We start from the raw sequence: 18421 nt of genomic DNA on the forward strand, positions 1-18421 counted from the left end.
AGGGGCTGCCTGAAGCCGGTAGCGCTGGCTCGGGCAGCTTGGCTCTTAAACAGAGCCGAAGAGTCAGGGGAGGAGCAGAGCAGCTGGAGCCCGGGAGGGGAAGTGCCCGGCTGGTATTTTTCCCGGACATGTTCGGCTTTTTGGCAATGCCCCCCAGACGGGGGTTTGATTACCAAAAAGCCGGACATGTCCGGGAAAAAACGGATGTATGGTAACCCTAGCTACCCTTGATCCCCTAAATCCACTTACCAATGTGTATAGTATGTAAACAAATTTCCTTTTTCCCATTTTCTTTTTTCCCTGCCTGGTTGCTTTTCAACAAATACCCACACAAACAAGAAGGAAAACTGAATAACTTGTATAGGAAAAAGACTGAACTAAAGAAACAAACTGAAAAATCATTTTTCTGTAATCACTTTAAGTTACAGTAATCTTCATTGTTTATAACAGCTGCAGCTATAAAAAGAATTTCAGAAGTGTGGTTTGTCTTTTAGTTGATGATGCTTTAACTCTAGACCGTAGCACGTATGCTAGTTCTATTTCCTTATTTTTAATTTGGCTTTGTTCTACTTGCGACGAGCCTCTACCGGAAGCTAGATAAATACATGCTTTTAAAAAGTTTTTAATCCTATTTTATAAATAGTACATAAATGTGTGACTTTTTATAGGATGGAATATATAGCTTCCCCACTCCTGGCATGAATCCTTTATCCACCAATTTACCTCCCATAATTCTCTCTTGTCTTAAGCTTTTTTTTTCATATCATCTCTTGTCATAACATCAAGTATATATCCCAGTTTTTGATGTCTCTGAGACATTTGGAATAGACATTATTGTGATTTATCTATTACATGTTCTTTTAAAAAAACATTTCCACTGGTGGTAGTTCTAAAGAATTCGCCTTTTCCCATATCTGACTCCAATTCACTTGCTTCAGAAGCTGCACGCATTAAAGTGAACAGGCTAGAGTGGCTGGATTATTAATCAGGTGAGAGATGGGTGGGGAACAAGTCAAGGAGGGATTTTCAGTAGATATGTGCTGCAAGGGAGTGTGGTATGTTCATTCCCTTTGGAAATGCTCATAACTTAAATTAATCCATTTTTAAATGTCCCCATATAACACCGTGGTCCATGCTTTGTGTGAGTAACTATAATAATACAGTAAACAAAAAAATGACATAACTAAAACTGAAGGCAAAGCATAGTAGTACTTCCAGTCTTAAGTATCTATTATGTACCTTTTTTTAAAAGGCAGTAGGTAGCAGTAGGCTATAATCTGTCAGCTCCTTCTGCATTAAAATATTTTATGTACATTTTAAGTCATAATACTCTTTAAAAGACAAAACAATAAGTCTGTCGGTCTCTGGGTGATTCTAGTTTGCCTTGTTTCTCAAATGAGAATCAGCCACACTTACAGAAAAATCTTCTTACCAAGATGTTCTAGGTCAGGGGTAGGCAATCTATGGCATGCATGCCGAAGGCAGCACACGAGCTGATTTTCAGTGGCACTCACGCTGCCCGGGTCCTGGCCACCGGTCCAGGGGGCTCTGCATTTTAATTTAATTTTAAAAGAAGCTTCTTAAACCTTTTAAAAACCTTATTTACTTTACATACAACAGTAGTTTAGTTATATATTATAGACTTACAGAAAGAGACCTTCTAAAAACGTTAAAATGTATTACTGGCACGTGAAACCTTAAATTAGAGTGAATAAATGAAGACTCGGTACACCACTTCTGAAAGGTTGCCGACCCCTGTTCTAGGTAGTGCCACAATGATGTTACCCAGTAATCTAGATCTGAAAGAAGGTTTCTGTCAACAAAATGGGAACTTCGGACAAAATTTAGTTTTTAATGCACGCTTCATATGGCAAAGAGGCTTACTCTTCACTTTTCTTTTTGCCACATTTTATAACTATGTATCCTGAAGATCTCAAAATGTGAATTCATATTTAAAAATGTGTGCAGCTAAATAAAATTAGATGTTTCTGGAGCATTTCAGCTTCTGACAAATCAATGGCAAAAATGATAGCACTTAGAAATAGAGCTGGATGAATATCTGATTTTTCAGTTTGCTGGTTGTGCCAAAAAAAATTGGGAGAAATTTTGTTCTGAGTTGACCCAAAACTTTGTTAGACAAAGTTCAAAATAAAAAAAAATGTGGCTTTTTTTTTTCTTTTAAACTTAATTGTTGAGGTTTATTTAATCCGTTGATTGATTTTTGGATTCAATACAATCCAAAATCTTTTATTTTTAAAATGTCATAATAAAACATATTATTTTTAATTTTTTGGATGTTTTTTCATCTGAAACAATTCAGCAAATTTAACACAGACAAATCTGTGGCTTTTGGTGGAAACAAGTTTAAGATGAAAAGTTTCACTATGCTCTGTGAATTGTGGCTTATGCTGAAGAGCATACCAAAGCTCTACATCACTGAAACCCCTTAGGAATTCTGTATTTTTACCCTGCAAACCATTCCACACAAAAAATCAGAAGCTCCATTACCCTGGCATCATGATGTAAAACGAAGTTTTACACCAACCATAGACTAAAAGTTACTAAATTATAGGAGAAAGAAAGAAGGGGCCAAGGAGTCATGAATGACCAAGCTGGTTTATTTTATTTTGAATCTATAAAATGCATCTATGTAACAGGCTCTGAGCACATGAAATGACACTAAATGAACTCAATCACAGGATCCACCAGCTCCCCAGGGGGTTACTTTGAGTGTCCCTATCCCTTTGGGGAATCTGTTCAGCGTTAACGGACACTGGCTTTACAGTCACATTGGAAATCAATTTGAACCTCTCCCTCTGATTTTCAAAGCTTCCTGGACATGTTCCACATTTCCTCTCAGACCTCATATTCACCTATTTTTTTTCCCCCACATTCTGCTTCTCCAGTCTTGGCTTTTTCTCTGCCCCCTTGCAGCAGATTTCCTGAATAGTTTGATAAATGGGGATGGGGTTGTCGCTTTCATCTTGTGGTTTATGGGGCTCTTGCTAGACTCTCATTTGATGGTAGTGTGCCAACTGCTATTGTCCCTTCATCCAACTAATTTCTTTGGAATGATATCCCTGCCCATGGTGGTAAGCAGTTACAAAAATCAAAACACTATAAAGCTAGCACTACTTCATCTTTTTTTAAATCTAATATAGAGCTGCACTCGGATTGAAAGAAACAACCAACAGATTTTTAATAATAGAGTGTAAATGATGCTACACTATATAAAAATACTTTGTTTACATCAGATATGTAGCTTGCATGAGAGCAGAAAAAAGTGTGTGGAAGGATAATGTACCATTTTCTTTTACAGAGTAACAGGCTAGCTAGAGATAATGAATTAAGAGAAAGTGACAAAGAGCAACTCCGTGCAATTTGTACTAGAGACCCGCTGTCTGAAATTACTGAGCAAGAGAAGGACTTCCTTTGGAGCCACAGGTATAAAGAATCATAAAGATGGGGTTCTGGAATTCTCTAAAACACATAATTGACTTGAATTCTGACCTGTTGTTCGCTATGTTCCTTGCTATGGTTCGCATTTTAGGAAAGTGTATATTAGTTTTATACGTCTATGGAGGAAAGCTGGTGATAGAAGTAATCATTATGTGCCTCAGTTCTGCAAACTTGCATGCCTGGACAGATACCTGTGCCATGCAGAGCCCTGCTGACTTCAGTGGGGCTCTGCAGGCATAAAGGTAGATAATATTTCAGGATTGAGGACCATAGTCTGCTGTGATCAAAGTAAATCTACTTACTGTTTACCTCTAGTTTGTATATGCAAGTTACATTTTTTCTCTTTTACAGACACTACTGTGTAAATACCCCAGAAATTCTACCAAAACTACTTTTGTCTGTTAAATGGAACTCGAGAGATGAAGTAGCCCAGGTAATATACTGCATTCAAGAAATTTTGCTAAAAGACATCATTTTAAACACAGTATTCTGATTTTTAAAAATGATTTTCTTTAACTTGCATGAAAGTGAGCAATCGTTAGACTATGTTCTGCTCGTGCAACCCATTGGTTGGTGTGTGTTCTGTCCCCCTCTGTGCCTGATCCACAGATGATATGGGTCTGTTACAGCTAATGGCTCCAGAGCCAGGCTATTTAGTTCAAGAGACTTATGCTTTTCCCTCTAGAGGTCCCTGGTTCAATCCCTGATGTATTGCTGACCAGTGAGTTACACTGGGTTGACATTACTGACTATGGAATGACTGAGGTTGTAATTCTTACTATAGCCTTTTTAATAGTAGATAAAATGTTTAGCAGGTTGTAGTTTACATCAAGTTAGTCATTTGTGAGATCAAAGAGTAAATTCAATTTTTAAACAGGAAAATGCTTGCTGGTCTTACATGGGTTGTCCATGCAACTGCTTAAAATGTCTGGATTATGTTGGGTTGCTGTTCTTGTTCCACACAGATGTACTGCTTGGTAAAAGACTGGCCTCCAATCAAGCCAGAACAGGCAATGGAGCTTTTGGACTGTAATTACCCTGACCCAATGGTGCGAGCATTTGCAGTTCGGTGTCTGGAGAAGTATTTGACAGATGACAAACTGTCTCAGTACTTAATCCAACTAGTACAGGTACCCTAGCTTGTTCTGTTAAATTAGAGGTTATGTATATTTGTTGTTGACAATTTGTTTTTAATTGTTGCTTCTTAAATCTGATGTAGCAAGAAGAAAGAGAAGAAATCTTGACAAACAGTAATTCCCTAGTGATTCTGGGGAATAGATAATAAATACAGTAGTTGCAACCTTGAAAGATCAAACCTGGTTTATTTTACTGTAAATAGGATGAGATGTTAGGACCCTGCAAGGAGATACAGAGCTGTACTGCTGATTCACATTGGCAGCCAGACCATTTGTCTTTCTACAGCATGGACTGGGCAGGTTCCCTGAAGAGGCAATTCTAGAAACCTTAGCAAAATGAGGCTAAAATTTGGTTGGTGTCAGTTAAGTTAACAATAAAGGAAATGTCAGATAGGTGGTAAGTTTGGATCTTATCGAGTGTGTGTATTGTTAAGCAGGGTTGGAACAGTACCTGCTAACATTTACAAACTCTAAAATATGAGGGCCAGACATTCTTGAGTTATAAAATCCTTTTCCAGAATGTGGCTCTTTTTTTATATAGTATGTTGTCTGGATGTGTATTATCCATGGGAATATTTGCAAAATGAAAGCTACAGTTCCAAATTCTCATTTCTTCTTACCCATAAATAGGTTCTGAAATATGAGCAATATTTGGATAATCTGCTGGTGAGATTTTTACTCAAGAAGGCATTGACCAATCAAAGGATAGGACACTTTTTCTTTTGGCACTTAAAGTAAGTTTGTTTGGGAAGTTTTTTGGGTAATGGTGGGTTTCCACCAAGCTATACCACAGTAGTTAGAGGTATGAAATGTCAGACTAAAATGTCCTTTTTTCTTAAGCTATTACCTACCATAAGTTTTTTTTGTTTTGTTTTGTTTTTGTATTTTGTTTTTTGTTTCCTATATAAGCAGCATGACTCCCCAAACAAAATTAGTTCTCAAATCTGTAGTCAGTTTAGGTGTCTAGAAGTTTGGAAAGATACAGAAGATAATAAACTACCTCTTTTTTGGTAGTAGCCAGCATTGTATCTAAGGTAGGAATGTTATGCTCAGTCATTGAAGAGAACTGAATTCCTTCTCTGATGGGCTGAGGGTATAAATTTAGGGCCCCATACTCCCTCAATCCACAATAGATCTCCTACTGTTCTCAGTGGAAGGTTTATACAAAGATCAATAACTTTTAATTATTATTTACTTATTCAAGACCTCGTTATTGCATTTAGTATCACTAAGAAAGTATGCTCCCCTTTAAGAGCACCATTCTTCATTGGTCTTCCTCCTCTTCTGTTTCTTTCAATCTTTCCTGTCCTCCAGTTAATGTTTACTGAAGCAGTCACTCTGGCTTTACTGTATACTTATTCTGTTCCTATAGTTAGACCTTTGTTGTTGCATTATATCATACTTATTCCTGCCATGAGTGCAGGGGACTGGACTAGATGACTCTCAAGGTCCCTTCCAGTCCTGTGATGCTATGTTATGATCATTGTTCCACTTTGTCTTTCTACTTAAATCACTGCTGAAAGTGTAATGAAAAGTTTAAAAAAAAAATAGGTGGTGCATGATGTTGAAATTTAAATTAAGATTGCTGAGGAGTTAGTAACCGGATATGTACAGTGTGATTATCAGCAAATTCCACATGAACATAGCCACTGTAGATAATTAGCTCATATCCGTTGCTTGCTTTCTAAATTTAAGATATTTCAAATTACTTTTATATGCAAGAGCCTTTTAAAATTGCCTGTTGTGAAGAATGTAGGAATTATATGTATTTTAGGAATATTTTTTTTATACACACACCCACACCCACACCCACACACACCATGTGGGTTTTGAAGTTACTGTGCTGCTGGCGAAAGAGTAACTACGTTAAATCAGCCATAGTTAACTAACTTCTCTAGGAACCAAAAGTTAATGGTTGAGTGTAGACAATCCCGATGGACAGTTCTCAAATGGACAGTGGAGCTGATAATTCCTTGGAGGTTTCCCTCCACTAATGTGGAATTGGGTTGACAGGCCTCATTGCAGGGGAGTGCAAGAGCTCCACTTGACACCCTTAGAGTTTCAATGCAGGAACTTTCAAACAGAGAGATTGAATGTAGTTGAAAAGCTGAGCTTCTGAGTCATGGAGATAGAGGGTCTGCAGAGAAGCAGGCAGTAACTCGGTCCCTGGGAAAACAGGAAGGGTGTCAAGGCTAAATTAGGCCTACTTGGTTGCATGAGGTAAATGCTATGTTTGGGCAAGACTGTATGCTTTTGTTATTTTTAAACGTTTTCTCTCTGCTTGTTATGTTCCTGTGGATGGATAAATCATACTGTTTTGAACAAGCTGTTCTGTCCCTGTGTTTAGCAGGGGATCACAGCTCCCAGAGTGGGGTCTATAGCAGAGACCAAAACCAGTTGGACCTGCTGAGGTAATATGGGGGGTAAGCAGGAGGCGCTGTTGCCTGGTCCGTTCAGCCTAAAAGTGGGCTGAATTGTGGAATTCACTTCTGAGAGAAGTGCAACTGTAGGCCTGTCTCTTGGAAATGGTGCCCACTGAGAGAGAGGGCACAGGGACAGCATCAGCCCTAAACAGTAATACCTGTAAATGTTCTTTTTACCTGAAAATGTTCTCTTTTGATAGGTCTGAAATGCACAATAAAAATGTAAGCCAGAGATTTGGTTTACTTTTGGAGTCCTACTGTCGAGCATGTGGGATGTACCTAAAACATTTGAGCAGGCAGGTGGAGGCTATGGAGAAACTGATAAACCTCACAGATATTCTCAAGCAGGAGAAGAAGGATGAGACACAAAAGGTATTACTGTTATCAGAATACAAGAATTAAGTATGTTTAAAAACAGTTTAATAAGAATTGGGTCTTTATTTGGTTAGTTAAAACAGTGTGGTATTGTTTACTCCAGTAAATAATAAAATTCCTTACCAGGTGTTGGAGATATTTTTACTGTACCACTGTTGTTGGCCAGTTGAGTAGGTCATTTAGATAGAAGTTATGTCATACAACTATTCTCAGGTAATATAAAAATAATGCTTCAGTTCTGGTGATATGTGGCTAATGTGGGATTGTTGTGGTTTTTTAACACTTGCATTACACAAAATTACAGCTTAAATCAAAATTAAAACCCAGCATGTATGTACATCTTTCTCATATAATCAGAAAGCTCTCAAATTAAATGTGATTACCGTTCAGGTACAGATGAAGTTTCTTGTTGAACAAATGAGGCGGCCAGATTTCATGGATGCTTTACAAGGCTTTATTTCTCCTCTTAACCCTGCTCATCAGCTGGGAAATCTCAGGTATGTTCTTCACTTTTGGAATTTATCAAAATATTTAATTAGACCATTTTTCTGAAATTAGTGCATCTTGGAAAAGATTTTAAAATTTGCAAATGTACTAAGAAAATTGTATAGTGGATACTTTTTTTAACCGTAAGCCAGTAGCATCAATAAAACAACTTTAAATGACCACAGAATAATGCTTGCAGTTTTTTGTGAGGAACCTTATTATGTGGCCAGAAGTGATGCTGCCTGAAGATTATATACAGCCAGTTTCCTTCTCAGGCAGCACAAGTTAGTGCACTTCTTGCTTTAAGTTTAAGGCTCATGAATGAAAATTGGTTGTTAACTGTCCATCTCGGCCCATCCAGTGTCATATCAGCCATAAGTGTTGGGGGAAGGAAAGGTGAAGAGAGCAGGAATATTACAAAAACACCATTCACTAATGTCAACAATATACTTATTTAGAAGAAATCTTATCTTTTTGTAGGCTTGAGGAGTGCAGGATTATGTCCTCTGCAAAAAGGCCACTGTGGTTGAACTGGGAAAACCCAGATATTATGTCTGAACTGTTGTTTCAAAACAATGAGATCATCTTTAAAAATGGAGATGGTAAGGGCACAAAATACATACATATCCTGGTTAACATATTCCAGAGAGTTGTGTGTTTATACATAAACTTCTCTTCTCATACCTTGCTTGTTGACTTTAAATTTTTTTCTAAATAATTTGTAGAATACATGTTAAAGAAATAAACATACCTTGTTTGGCTTTGCTAATTAGAGTTTCTAAACAATATTTTGAACTGTTTTTTCCTCTTAGAACATGACTCGTGTATGCACTGTACTTTCCGTAGTATTGAAACTGATTTGTCTAATATTTTCGTACGCTTACCACGGTATTATTTAACTGTAATACTATTCAAATTTTAAAATGCTTTAGAATATTTGCTCTAATTTGTAAAGCCATATTTGATATCTATCTCATTAATCCAGGCAGACTTTAAAGTTGTATCTTAATAATCGGTCTTGAAACTAGCCCAACTCTTTTACATTAATTCTTAAACGATAAAGGTTGCTTTTGACTTCTGCATAATGATAATACATTTTAGAGAACATAACTTTAGTGAAATACACAACCTACTGTCTCGGTCTAAAATATATTGGAAAAAACTAAATAAAATGGCATGTTACAAAAAGCTTTTGTGCTCATCTTATAAAATCCACAACATCTGTATGTACTTGAAAATTTTAGATTTACGCCAGGACATGCTGACACTTCAGATCATTCGAATTATGGAAAACATCTGGCAAAATCAGGGTCTTGATCTACGGTAAGCAACAGAGTATTCTCAAGTGCCATTCTTAATGTTTTCTGTTTAACATATTCACTGCAGCTGGTTCCCTTCCTTTTCCATGAAAAACAATTGTAATACTTAAAATGATTAGTAAGCATGTTTCTGTATGTTATACTGTAACTTTTATAGCTTCAAGATATCCAAAATATTGGGGTCTCTAAACTGATCAGTGCCTTATGTGAAAATTTATTTTGGTGGCCTCAGTCCAGTTCCAAGGAAAGGCCATCAGTAAGACTAGCTTAAGACCAGCATTGCTGCAGTTCATGGGTTTCCATTACAATTTTATAATATTGTCAGGTAATAGCTCTGGAAATGTATTTTTAAAATTGCATGTGGGGGGTTTCTTAAAGTAGGCTTTACTTAAGCATTATTCTGTATTATGCGTTTCTGGTAGCACTCAGGTTGTGCTGAATGTTCCCTTTCTGAAAGTCTGAAGACTGTCCTGCCCTTAGTATTAAAGTCTGAAGATCTGTACAGAAATCTGTCTTGATAAATCCACCTACATTCTGAAAGTTCCATTAATGATTATTGATAATATTCAGAGGTATTGGGGAAACCATTAGTAATTTTCAGCTTAAATTTTTTCCCAGTATAAAACTAGGAAATAAACTGCCAGATGCAGTGGCCACAGAGTCAGGCACATTATTGAACTCTAACATTCTTGCACACTTTTTTCTCTCAACACTTCTGATGATACAGCTGTAGGGTTTTCAAATGTATTTTCAGCAGAAACCTATGAAGTAAATCCAATAATAGATGGTATTGATCTGACTAAGGTTACTAACCAAAACATGTATATTTTGTACTGATTAAAATGCTTTCTGTCTGAAAACTTGCTCTTTATAAAAAAATAATTTTTTTTCTTCCAGGATGTTGCCTTATGGCTGTTTGTCTATTGGTGATTGTGTGGGACTTATTGAGGTGGTGAGAAGCTCGCACACAATTATGCAGATTCAGTGTAAAGGTGGTCTAAAGGGCGCATTGCAATTCAACAGTCACACATTACATCAGTGGCTCAAGGACAAAAACAAAGGAGAAATGTGAGGTTTTTACTTTTCATTTACTTATTCTCCTTTTTAATTTACCTGTTTGTTTTTGTTTTTTTGATGGAGGCCTCAAAACAGAAATATTTCATGCCCCCCTTCTTGAATGGGAAACTAAGTCATACAGCGATACTCTACACCTGGTATTTTTGCTATCCATAGTTCTCCTCTTGAGGTTAAGGCATTGTGTGATATTGTTGTGACAGTGCAGCAGTTGGCAAAAAATTGTCAATTTAAGATATACACTTGCACAAATATATGGTTTAAATCTGAATTTGCATTGGTAGCTTATCAGTGAAAATTTCTTTTCTATGTCTTTAAAAAAGTTGCTCTAATGGTAAGTTTATTATTATTTTTTTATCTTACTACAGATATTATTGTATTCCAAGAATGCTGAATCTCTCCCTAGCTTTTTGATTCAGTTCAATGATAAAATCCAAGTACTCTTGATTTGCGTGGCTTCGTTAAGCTAGTATACACATATCCTTCGTTACATGCATGTTATTTCTGCACTTCTGTGGTGTTAAAACTTCAGAAGAATGATGACAGGTTTCAGAGTAGCAGCCGTGTTAGTCTGTATCCGCATATATGCATCCGAAGAAGTGGGCTGTAGTCCACGAAAGCTTATGCTCTAATAAATTTGTTAGTCTCTAAGGTGCCACAAGTACTCCTGTTCTTCTTTTTGCAGAAGAATAATGCCTCCAGTGTTTGTTTTCAACAGGTATGATGCAGCTATTGATTTGTTTACACGCTCTTGTGCTGGCTATTGTGTTGCTACCTTCATATTGGGAATTGGTGATCGTCACAATAGTAACATCATGGTGAAAGATGACGGACAAGTAAGATTCTATTTTGCAAAAACCTCTCTTTAAAAATATTCACTTATGTAATATGTCCTCTTCCATTTGTCTGATGTATAGACACTAATTGTATGGCATATTATAGACTCATAGACTCTAAGGTCACAAGGGACCATTATGATCATCTAGTTTTTGATGTTTGGATCACAAAATCCATGCAAAAACTAGATGAACTGATGTTACTATGAAAGCTGTTTAAATAAGGAAAATAATTTTAAAATGTGTAACCATTTTCTCCCTCTTTAAAGCTGTTTCACATTGATTTTGGACACTTCCTGGATCACAAGAAGAAAAAATTTGGTTACAAACGAGAGCGTGTGCCATTTGTCTTAACGCAAGATTTCTTAATAGTGATTAGTAAAGGAGCCCAAGAATGTACCAAAACAAGGGAATTTGAAAGGTAAGCCATTTTTTTAATTGAGCAGTTATTTCGCATAAATGAAAATATTTAATCAGTTTTTGTATATATTTGGGTATATCTTGTAGCAAAATATCTTTTAGATATAATAAAGAACCAATGATCTTTAATACTTTGGCCTATTACCTGAATCAAGCTATGTGCTATAAGACCCTATATAGGTACATGTAGAGCTTAATGTAACAAAGAAACATAATGCAGGCATCCAATTTTACATTAATTTCAGTTGTGGGACACAAATCTCTTTCAAATTGTTCACCCAGGATAGAGCTTTGTATGGTTCTCAGCACTCAAGTCCTGTGGGCCTGATCCTTCAAGGTGCTGATCCACAATTCCCACTGACTTTGCTGGATCAGACACATACATAACCACTTAAGGATACTTGATTTAAATATGTAATTTTACTCAAGTGTTAGAACTACAACTGTCCTTGGTAAATTTTACTGGTGATGAGCAATTTTGTTTTAATGCTTAAAATATGTATTCTTCTTAGACTTGCGTAACTCAAATGGCTCAGTGGATTTCCTTAAACATCCCTAAATAATTCACCTTTTGAGAAAGCTTATGAACTGAAAATAGGGCTTTATAAGCGAAGGCCTGTCTCCAATTTACCTGGTATCAATTAGTCACTGAAAAATCACTTGAAAATTAACCTAATCTAAGGGCAAATCTACACTACAGCGCTATATCGGCGCAGCTGCACTGATATAGATGCACCACTATAGCGACTCTCCCGTCAGAATAGCACTGGTGTGGACAGTGCAAAACTTGCATTGCTGGGGCAGAGGTGCTTTTTCACACCTCTGAGCAATGTAAGTTAGATCGACTTAACCAGTAGCATAAACTTTCCCTAAGTGGAGGACATTTAGGAAGACGATACAATGAAGAATTTTTTTCAGTGCCATTGTGGCATTTACATTATATTTAAAAAAAATAAAAATAGAAACACCCCACAGAGTTGGCCTCTCAAACGTTTATAGTGGCCTACCTGCCTCTCATCTTCTGTTGTCTCCAAAAAATGAAAGTTGTTGTGGTTCCAATAGCACCTATCTTGAACCAACCAACTCTTGTCTTTTTTTTCAAGGTTTCAGGAGATGTGTTATAAGGCTTACTTAGCAATTCGGCAGCATGCCAATCTCTTCATAAATCTCTTCTCCATGATGCTTGGCTCAGGAATGCCAGAATTACAGTCTTTTGATGATATTGCGTACATTCGAAAGACACTTGCACTGGACAAAAGTGAACAAGAAGCTCTAGAATATTTCATGAAGCAGATGAATGATGCTCATCATGGTGGCTGGACAACGAAAATGGACTGGATCTTCCACACAATAAAGCAACATGCCTTGAACTGAAATGAAAGTGAAGAATTTAAAAAAACTGATAGCCCACTTATGGGTGCTACACTGCACTGTTAATATTTGTCAGCAGCAAAGACTGGTTGCATTGGAATTGCACAAACCACAGACGGCATTAGAATTTACAGCAAGAGCAGAGATGAAATATCCAGATGTTCAAAAATAAAAAAAAAAGGGGGGGGGGGGCGGGGTTTCGGATAGCACTAAAACTGTACACTTCAAAATTAAGCTTTCGTGTGATGTGCAATTTCATATTATGCCTTAAACCCAAAAAGGTAAACTTGGAAGATTGGCAGGGTTTTTTTTGTTTGCTTTTAATTTGGATAATTTGGGAAAAGGAAAATCATGCTATCATCAAAAATAGTCCATCACATATTACAGTAGGTCTAGTATCACTTTAAAGATTATGTAGGGTTTCAAAGAGTTGAAAAGGAAGAAAACTTAATGTTTTCATGGTTATTTAAATAGTAGGTATAGTGTTGAAACTGAAGGCGTATTCAGCTCAAAGATTTAAAAGATTAAAGTGAGGGGACAGTTCCTTTTAAATTTAGTCAGAGGCATAATATATTTTGGTTTTAATTGAACCTTTGACTTCTGGATCTGTCAGCTGCGCCATTTTGAAAGAAGTAGGAAACAAGCCTACTATGTATGGTATTCTCCTGGACAGTATTTGTAGGGATAAAATTTATAGCTTCACAAAGAAACTCTGGTCCCCACCATCCCAAATGACTGGCTTAGAAATTGAATGGGCAGGATAGGGTTTAGTGCAACAAAACATTGTAGTGTTCACTTTGGGGTTTGATTTAATCTAACTTGAACACAATAGATTTTTTTCACACATGTTTTCCAGAGCCTAGCGAAGGGTTAGTTATTAAAATTATTGAAAGATTATTTTTATAAAGGCTATTTATATAATAGGAACTATTAATATATATTCTTTATTTACATGATTTGTCCCATATTCATTCATTTAATTTTGCAACCCAGTTCTCTCTGTCCAAGACTCTCATTGTCCATCATGTGACTGATGGTGTTCAGCTGTACTCATAGGACCAAATTCAACCCTGGTGAAAAAGTACACAAGTATCACTGAAATCAGTGGGAGATATACCCACTTGTGCCAGAGGTGAACTTGGCCCAAGTCTCTTCAAAGAATCTCAGGCAATATTCTTAACATTACTTTGGGCTGGTCTATAATACCATGGTAAGTTGACCTACGTTATGCTACTTTAGTTACGTGAATAACGTAACTGAAGTTGACATAGATTAGGTCAACTTATTGCAGTGTCTACACCACTTTGTGTTGATGGGAGATGCCCTCCCTCCGACGTACCTTGCTCTTCTCAGGGAGCTGGAATACAGGAATCAATGGGAGAGCACTCTGCCAGCAACTTATTGGGTCTTCACCAGACCCACTAAATCAGCACTGCTACATCAATTGCAGCATTGCTGATCTACCAGTAAGTGTAGACATGGCCTAAGTGATATGCTGGCTGTTCAAGGAATGTATGGTTAAACTCTCAGCCTCTGGGTCCACCTTTTCTCTCTCTTTCTAGCTGCTTAATCCCTATAACCAACACATGAGAAATAAGTTTGGATTTTCAAAATGATCACCAGCTACTTACAGCAAACACTTTGGAAAGCTCACAGCATATAGAGCTGCAAAACAAACATTTTATAGCATGCATGCACTTGCACACGCACTCTGGTTTTTTCATATGCTCTGTGTGAGAATGTGAGAGAAAAATCTAATTGTTGGGCACCAGTTTTTGCAAGTATCAAGACTACCAGAGGTATTTAGATTGTCCTTATGCACAGCTGCAGGCAGAACTTGGGATTCTGAAACACTTTTTTATAAACTCTTAAATATTTTTGACAATAACTTGCTAAACCCAGGATTCTGAGGATGACATTTACTCCAGTGTTTTAAACTTGTTAGATTCACAGCATTTGAAGTGAATTCCAAAAGTCCAGGAGTTTGAGGCGGATGGGTTTATTCACATGCATGAACACAGACAGACACACGTGTGTGTAGGTGCCCTTCAAAAGAAGTGCAATACCAGATGTAATATAAATGTGCTGACAGTTGGTATTAGAGTATAACTTTATAAATAAACTGTACTTTGTACAGGCTGTATTTATGAAGTATTGAGTGATTGGATTCATTTAGCAAATTGTAATACGTTAAAAATGTGCAATCAATTATATTCTAGAAGACATGGATAGCGGTGAATTGGGGATTGTAAAGCCAAGGCTTTTATTTGGTCTTTTAAGACAATTTTGTAGTCATTTGATTCCTAGTTAGTTATTAAACACAGAGGTACTAAATCATGTGGTAAAACACTTCATGAAAAATACAAAGATTTGTATGGGGAAATCTGGCTAGTCTTATCTCTACTGAACATTTTAGAGCAATCCAGCAGAATTCACATGTCCCTTTGCTCAGATGCGAGTGTTTTCACTAAGTTGTAGTTACTAGAACATAACTACCCTTATGTGTATTTATTATTAGTGTACAGTCAACCCATTCTAATGTTCTAGAGTTTTTAAAATTGGGGATTAGTTACAGCAAGAAATTCAGTTAAATTATACAAATCTGAAACTCTGAGGGCGGTAATTCATGATTTAACAGAGAGATGCGTGTTACTCAAGTGCCACATTAAGTGCTACATTAATTACCCTTGTGATTCCCCATGTATTGAGACAACATATTGCCCTATAGAGAGATGCCTTTTAGGACCCGAATTAAAAGGTCCAATCAAGCTTATTGGATTTTATGGGCCAGATTCTCCATATTTTGCACCTTGGTGTTAAATGCTGCCATATTAGAATGGTAGTGTTTGCACCCACTTTGCACCTGTTGTAGGGCTGTGAAGAATCAGGCCCAATATCTTCAAGAGTTACTGCGACCAACCACTGCACAAACTATAAAAGAGTTTCTTATGTGCATGCTAGAAGAAAGCAAACTGAGTAGCCAACCCAGGTATACTAGGGCTTGGGGTAACTTTAGAATTAAACAAAATGGAAGCATGGGAAGATAATGGATGGAGGTGTGGGGTTTGAAACAGTTGTTCACAGTAACAAGAAAGTTATATTTAAAGAAAAAAAGTTGACCCTAAATATACTAAGCCCTATTCTCCTCTCAATTACACCAGTTTTATATTGATATGAGTCCATTGACTTTAATGAGGTTACTCCTAATTTAGACTGGTGTGTGTGAGAGAATTAAACCCACTATCTCAGCTACAGAAAAAGGATCCTGAATTCATAGGTGACTGAGCTGTAGATTTCGTTAGACTGTTTGGAATTTGATTTTTTTTAAATAGTTTTTTTTTTTTTTACGGTTGACATTTAACCTGAATAGAGGTTTGAAAATCTTCCCTTTGTTCTGAATACCAGCTGTGCAAACACTAAAATAGTTGATTTTGTGCTTGGACCGAATCTAAGCATCTTGCTCCAGCAAAACTCCCATAGAAGCCTATTGTAGTAGGAGTCTGATCGGAGTCAGGAGTCCAGGATTTGTCCTTACATTTTATTACAAAGCCATTAGAAAAAAGTGACTTAGGGAATACGTATTGAATTGTAAAACAATGTAACTCTTTTTTTTCCCAACTGTGAAACTACACATTTGTTTTAATGACAAAACAGGCTGCTGCTGATTTTTTTTTTTTCCGTTGAAATATATTTGTTTTCCAAAAAGTTGCAGAAGAAACTCCTGTACTGACTTACATATGCATACTTTTCTGTTCTTAAGGAGTGCATCAGTAGTTTCTTCATGGGTAAAATACCGTCTAACAGTATAATTTAATTTATAAAAAGCATTTAAACAAAACCAAAATTGTAAGTGGTTTGGCATCTTGTGGAAAAAATATAAAACGCCTAGATCTTCAGGGCACTGTCAGAATTATGCAGCATGTAAAGAACTTTATATTTGATGACCTCTGTGGTTATTTTTTCTCTTGTAAAGTCATCTAAGCCCCATACTGGTCAGTAGCCCATGTTTGTTAATTTTGGGGACATTTTATTTGCTTTGTCATTTTATAACTGACATACTCAATATTTGTGCTGAACAATAATTGTGATTTCCTCCTGTTTTTCATGTCTGTACAGGTTACAGACCTAGGCTGGACCAGTTTAAAAACAAAAAAGCCACTTGAAATTATGATGTATTGTGAGGTCAGACATCTTTAAAATGCTTCAATTTAAAGAAAACTGTGTGGTATTGGAGAGGATTGTGATATACTGCTTCTAAGGTTTTTTGTTTAAAAATACAACTTCCATATTTCATTTTTTAAAGGTTTTACTTGAATGAAGAACCACATTTTTTTATACAAATACTATACAGCTGTGGACACTGTGGCAGATGATTGAAGCCCAATTAATGTTGCAATATATTTCATACCAATAGTGAATTTGTATTTATTTTTTCTTTGGTCAAAGTTGTCTCAGTTTTTATAAGGCTCTATCTGTCCAAAATGTTTTGCACTCTGCCATGCTGCAGATGTCATGTTTTTAGGTCTCCACTGATCAGACGAACTAATCAGAAATTGAGCCTACGTGTAGAAACCTTTTGTTTGTGTGCAAGAGCCAGACCTAGCAGAGACTTTGGGCTTCCAGTAATTCTGATGTCCCTTTACACTGGTATAACTCTGATTTCAATGGAGTTACTCTTAATTCACAGCAGCATATGAGCTATCAGAATTAAGCCCTTCATCTGAAAAAGATTCTTCCGTCTTTGTTTGCCTGTCCATGTGACACATGAAAATTAATTTATTATCTTGCTGAGGCCTGGTCTACACTAGAAAATTGAGTCATCTTAACTATATCATTCAGGGATGTGAAAAATCCACACCCTGAGCAGCATAGTTAAGTCAACCTAACCCCAGAATAGACAGCATTTGGTGGATGGAAGAATTATTTTGTTGACTTAGGCACCGCCTCTCAGGGAGATGGAGTACCTACACTGACAGGAGAATCCCTCCTGTCAGCATAGGTAATGTCTACACTGAAGCTCTACAGTGGCGCAACTGTGCCTCTATAGCATTCCAAGCGTAGACAAGCCCTGTGAACGTTCCTGATTGCAAGCTGGTGACACTGACTGGCTGGTGAAACACACATAATTCTAAATACACCTCTACCCCGATATAACGCTGTCCTTGGGAGCCAAAAAATCTTACCGCGTTATATGTGAAACCGCGTTATATCGGACTTGCTTTGATCCGCCGGAGTGCGCAGCGCCCCCCCCCCCCCCCCCCGAGCACTGCTTTACCCCGTTATATCCGAATTCGTGTTATATCAGGTCGCATTAAATCGAGGGGTAGAGGTGTACTTGTTTTCTATTAACCAGCTTCATTCAGTTCTCAATTTCAGGAGTGCTATGGCCTTGCTTATCTTTTTTTGCTTCTGTTTTTAAGGCTTCAAGGATCTCTGCAGCTCACTAGTTTAAAGAAAGCTGTCCTCTTAAAAAGAGTTTCTCTCCCTACTTCATGATGACAGTTGGGTGCTTTATGAAATCT

At 37.0% G+C, this 18421-nt stretch overlaps 1 protein-coding gene across 5 annotated transcripts in view; it reads left to right on the forward strand.

Moving 5' to 3' along the window:
- Window positions 1-17656, forward strand: part of PIK3CA (phosphatidylinositol-4,5-bisphosphate 3-kinase catalytic subunit alpha) — a 71432-nt gene extending 53776 nt beyond the window's left edge. For all 5 annotated transcript variants that reach the window (XM_034780574.1, XM_034780578.1, XM_034780577.1 and 2 more), the window contains 12 exons: window positions 3320-3444; window positions 3811-3892; window positions 4425-4589; window positions 5226-5329; window positions 7219-7390; window positions 7784-7890; window positions 8360-8481; window positions 9124-9202; window positions 10096-10266; window positions 10991-11108; window positions 11378-11529; window positions 12632-17656. In XM_034780574.1, coding sequence (XP_034636465.1) covers window positions 3320-3444; window positions 3811-3892; window positions 4425-4589; window positions 5226-5329; window positions 7219-7390; window positions 7784-7890; window positions 8360-8481; window positions 9124-9202; window positions 10096-10266; window positions 10991-11108; window positions 11378-11529; window positions 12632-12902 — 1668 coding nt within the window. In that variant the 3' untranslated portion in view covers window positions 12903-17656. The remainder of the gene's footprint in view (window positions 1-3319; window positions 3445-3810; window positions 3893-4424; window positions 4590-5225; window positions 5330-7218; window positions 7391-7783; window positions 7891-8359; window positions 8482-9123; window positions 9203-10095; window positions 10267-10990; window positions 11109-11377; window positions 11530-12631) is intronic.
- Window positions 17657-18421: the final 765 nt, after the last annotated feature.

Source organism: Trachemys scripta, chromosome 9 (assembly GCF_013100865.1).
Source record: "Trachemys scripta elegans isolate TJP31775 chromosome 9, CAS_Tse_1.0, whole genome shotgun sequence".
In the NCBI taxonomy this organism is placed as follows: Eukaryota; Metazoa; Chordata; order Testudines; family Emydidae; genus Trachemys; species Trachemys scripta.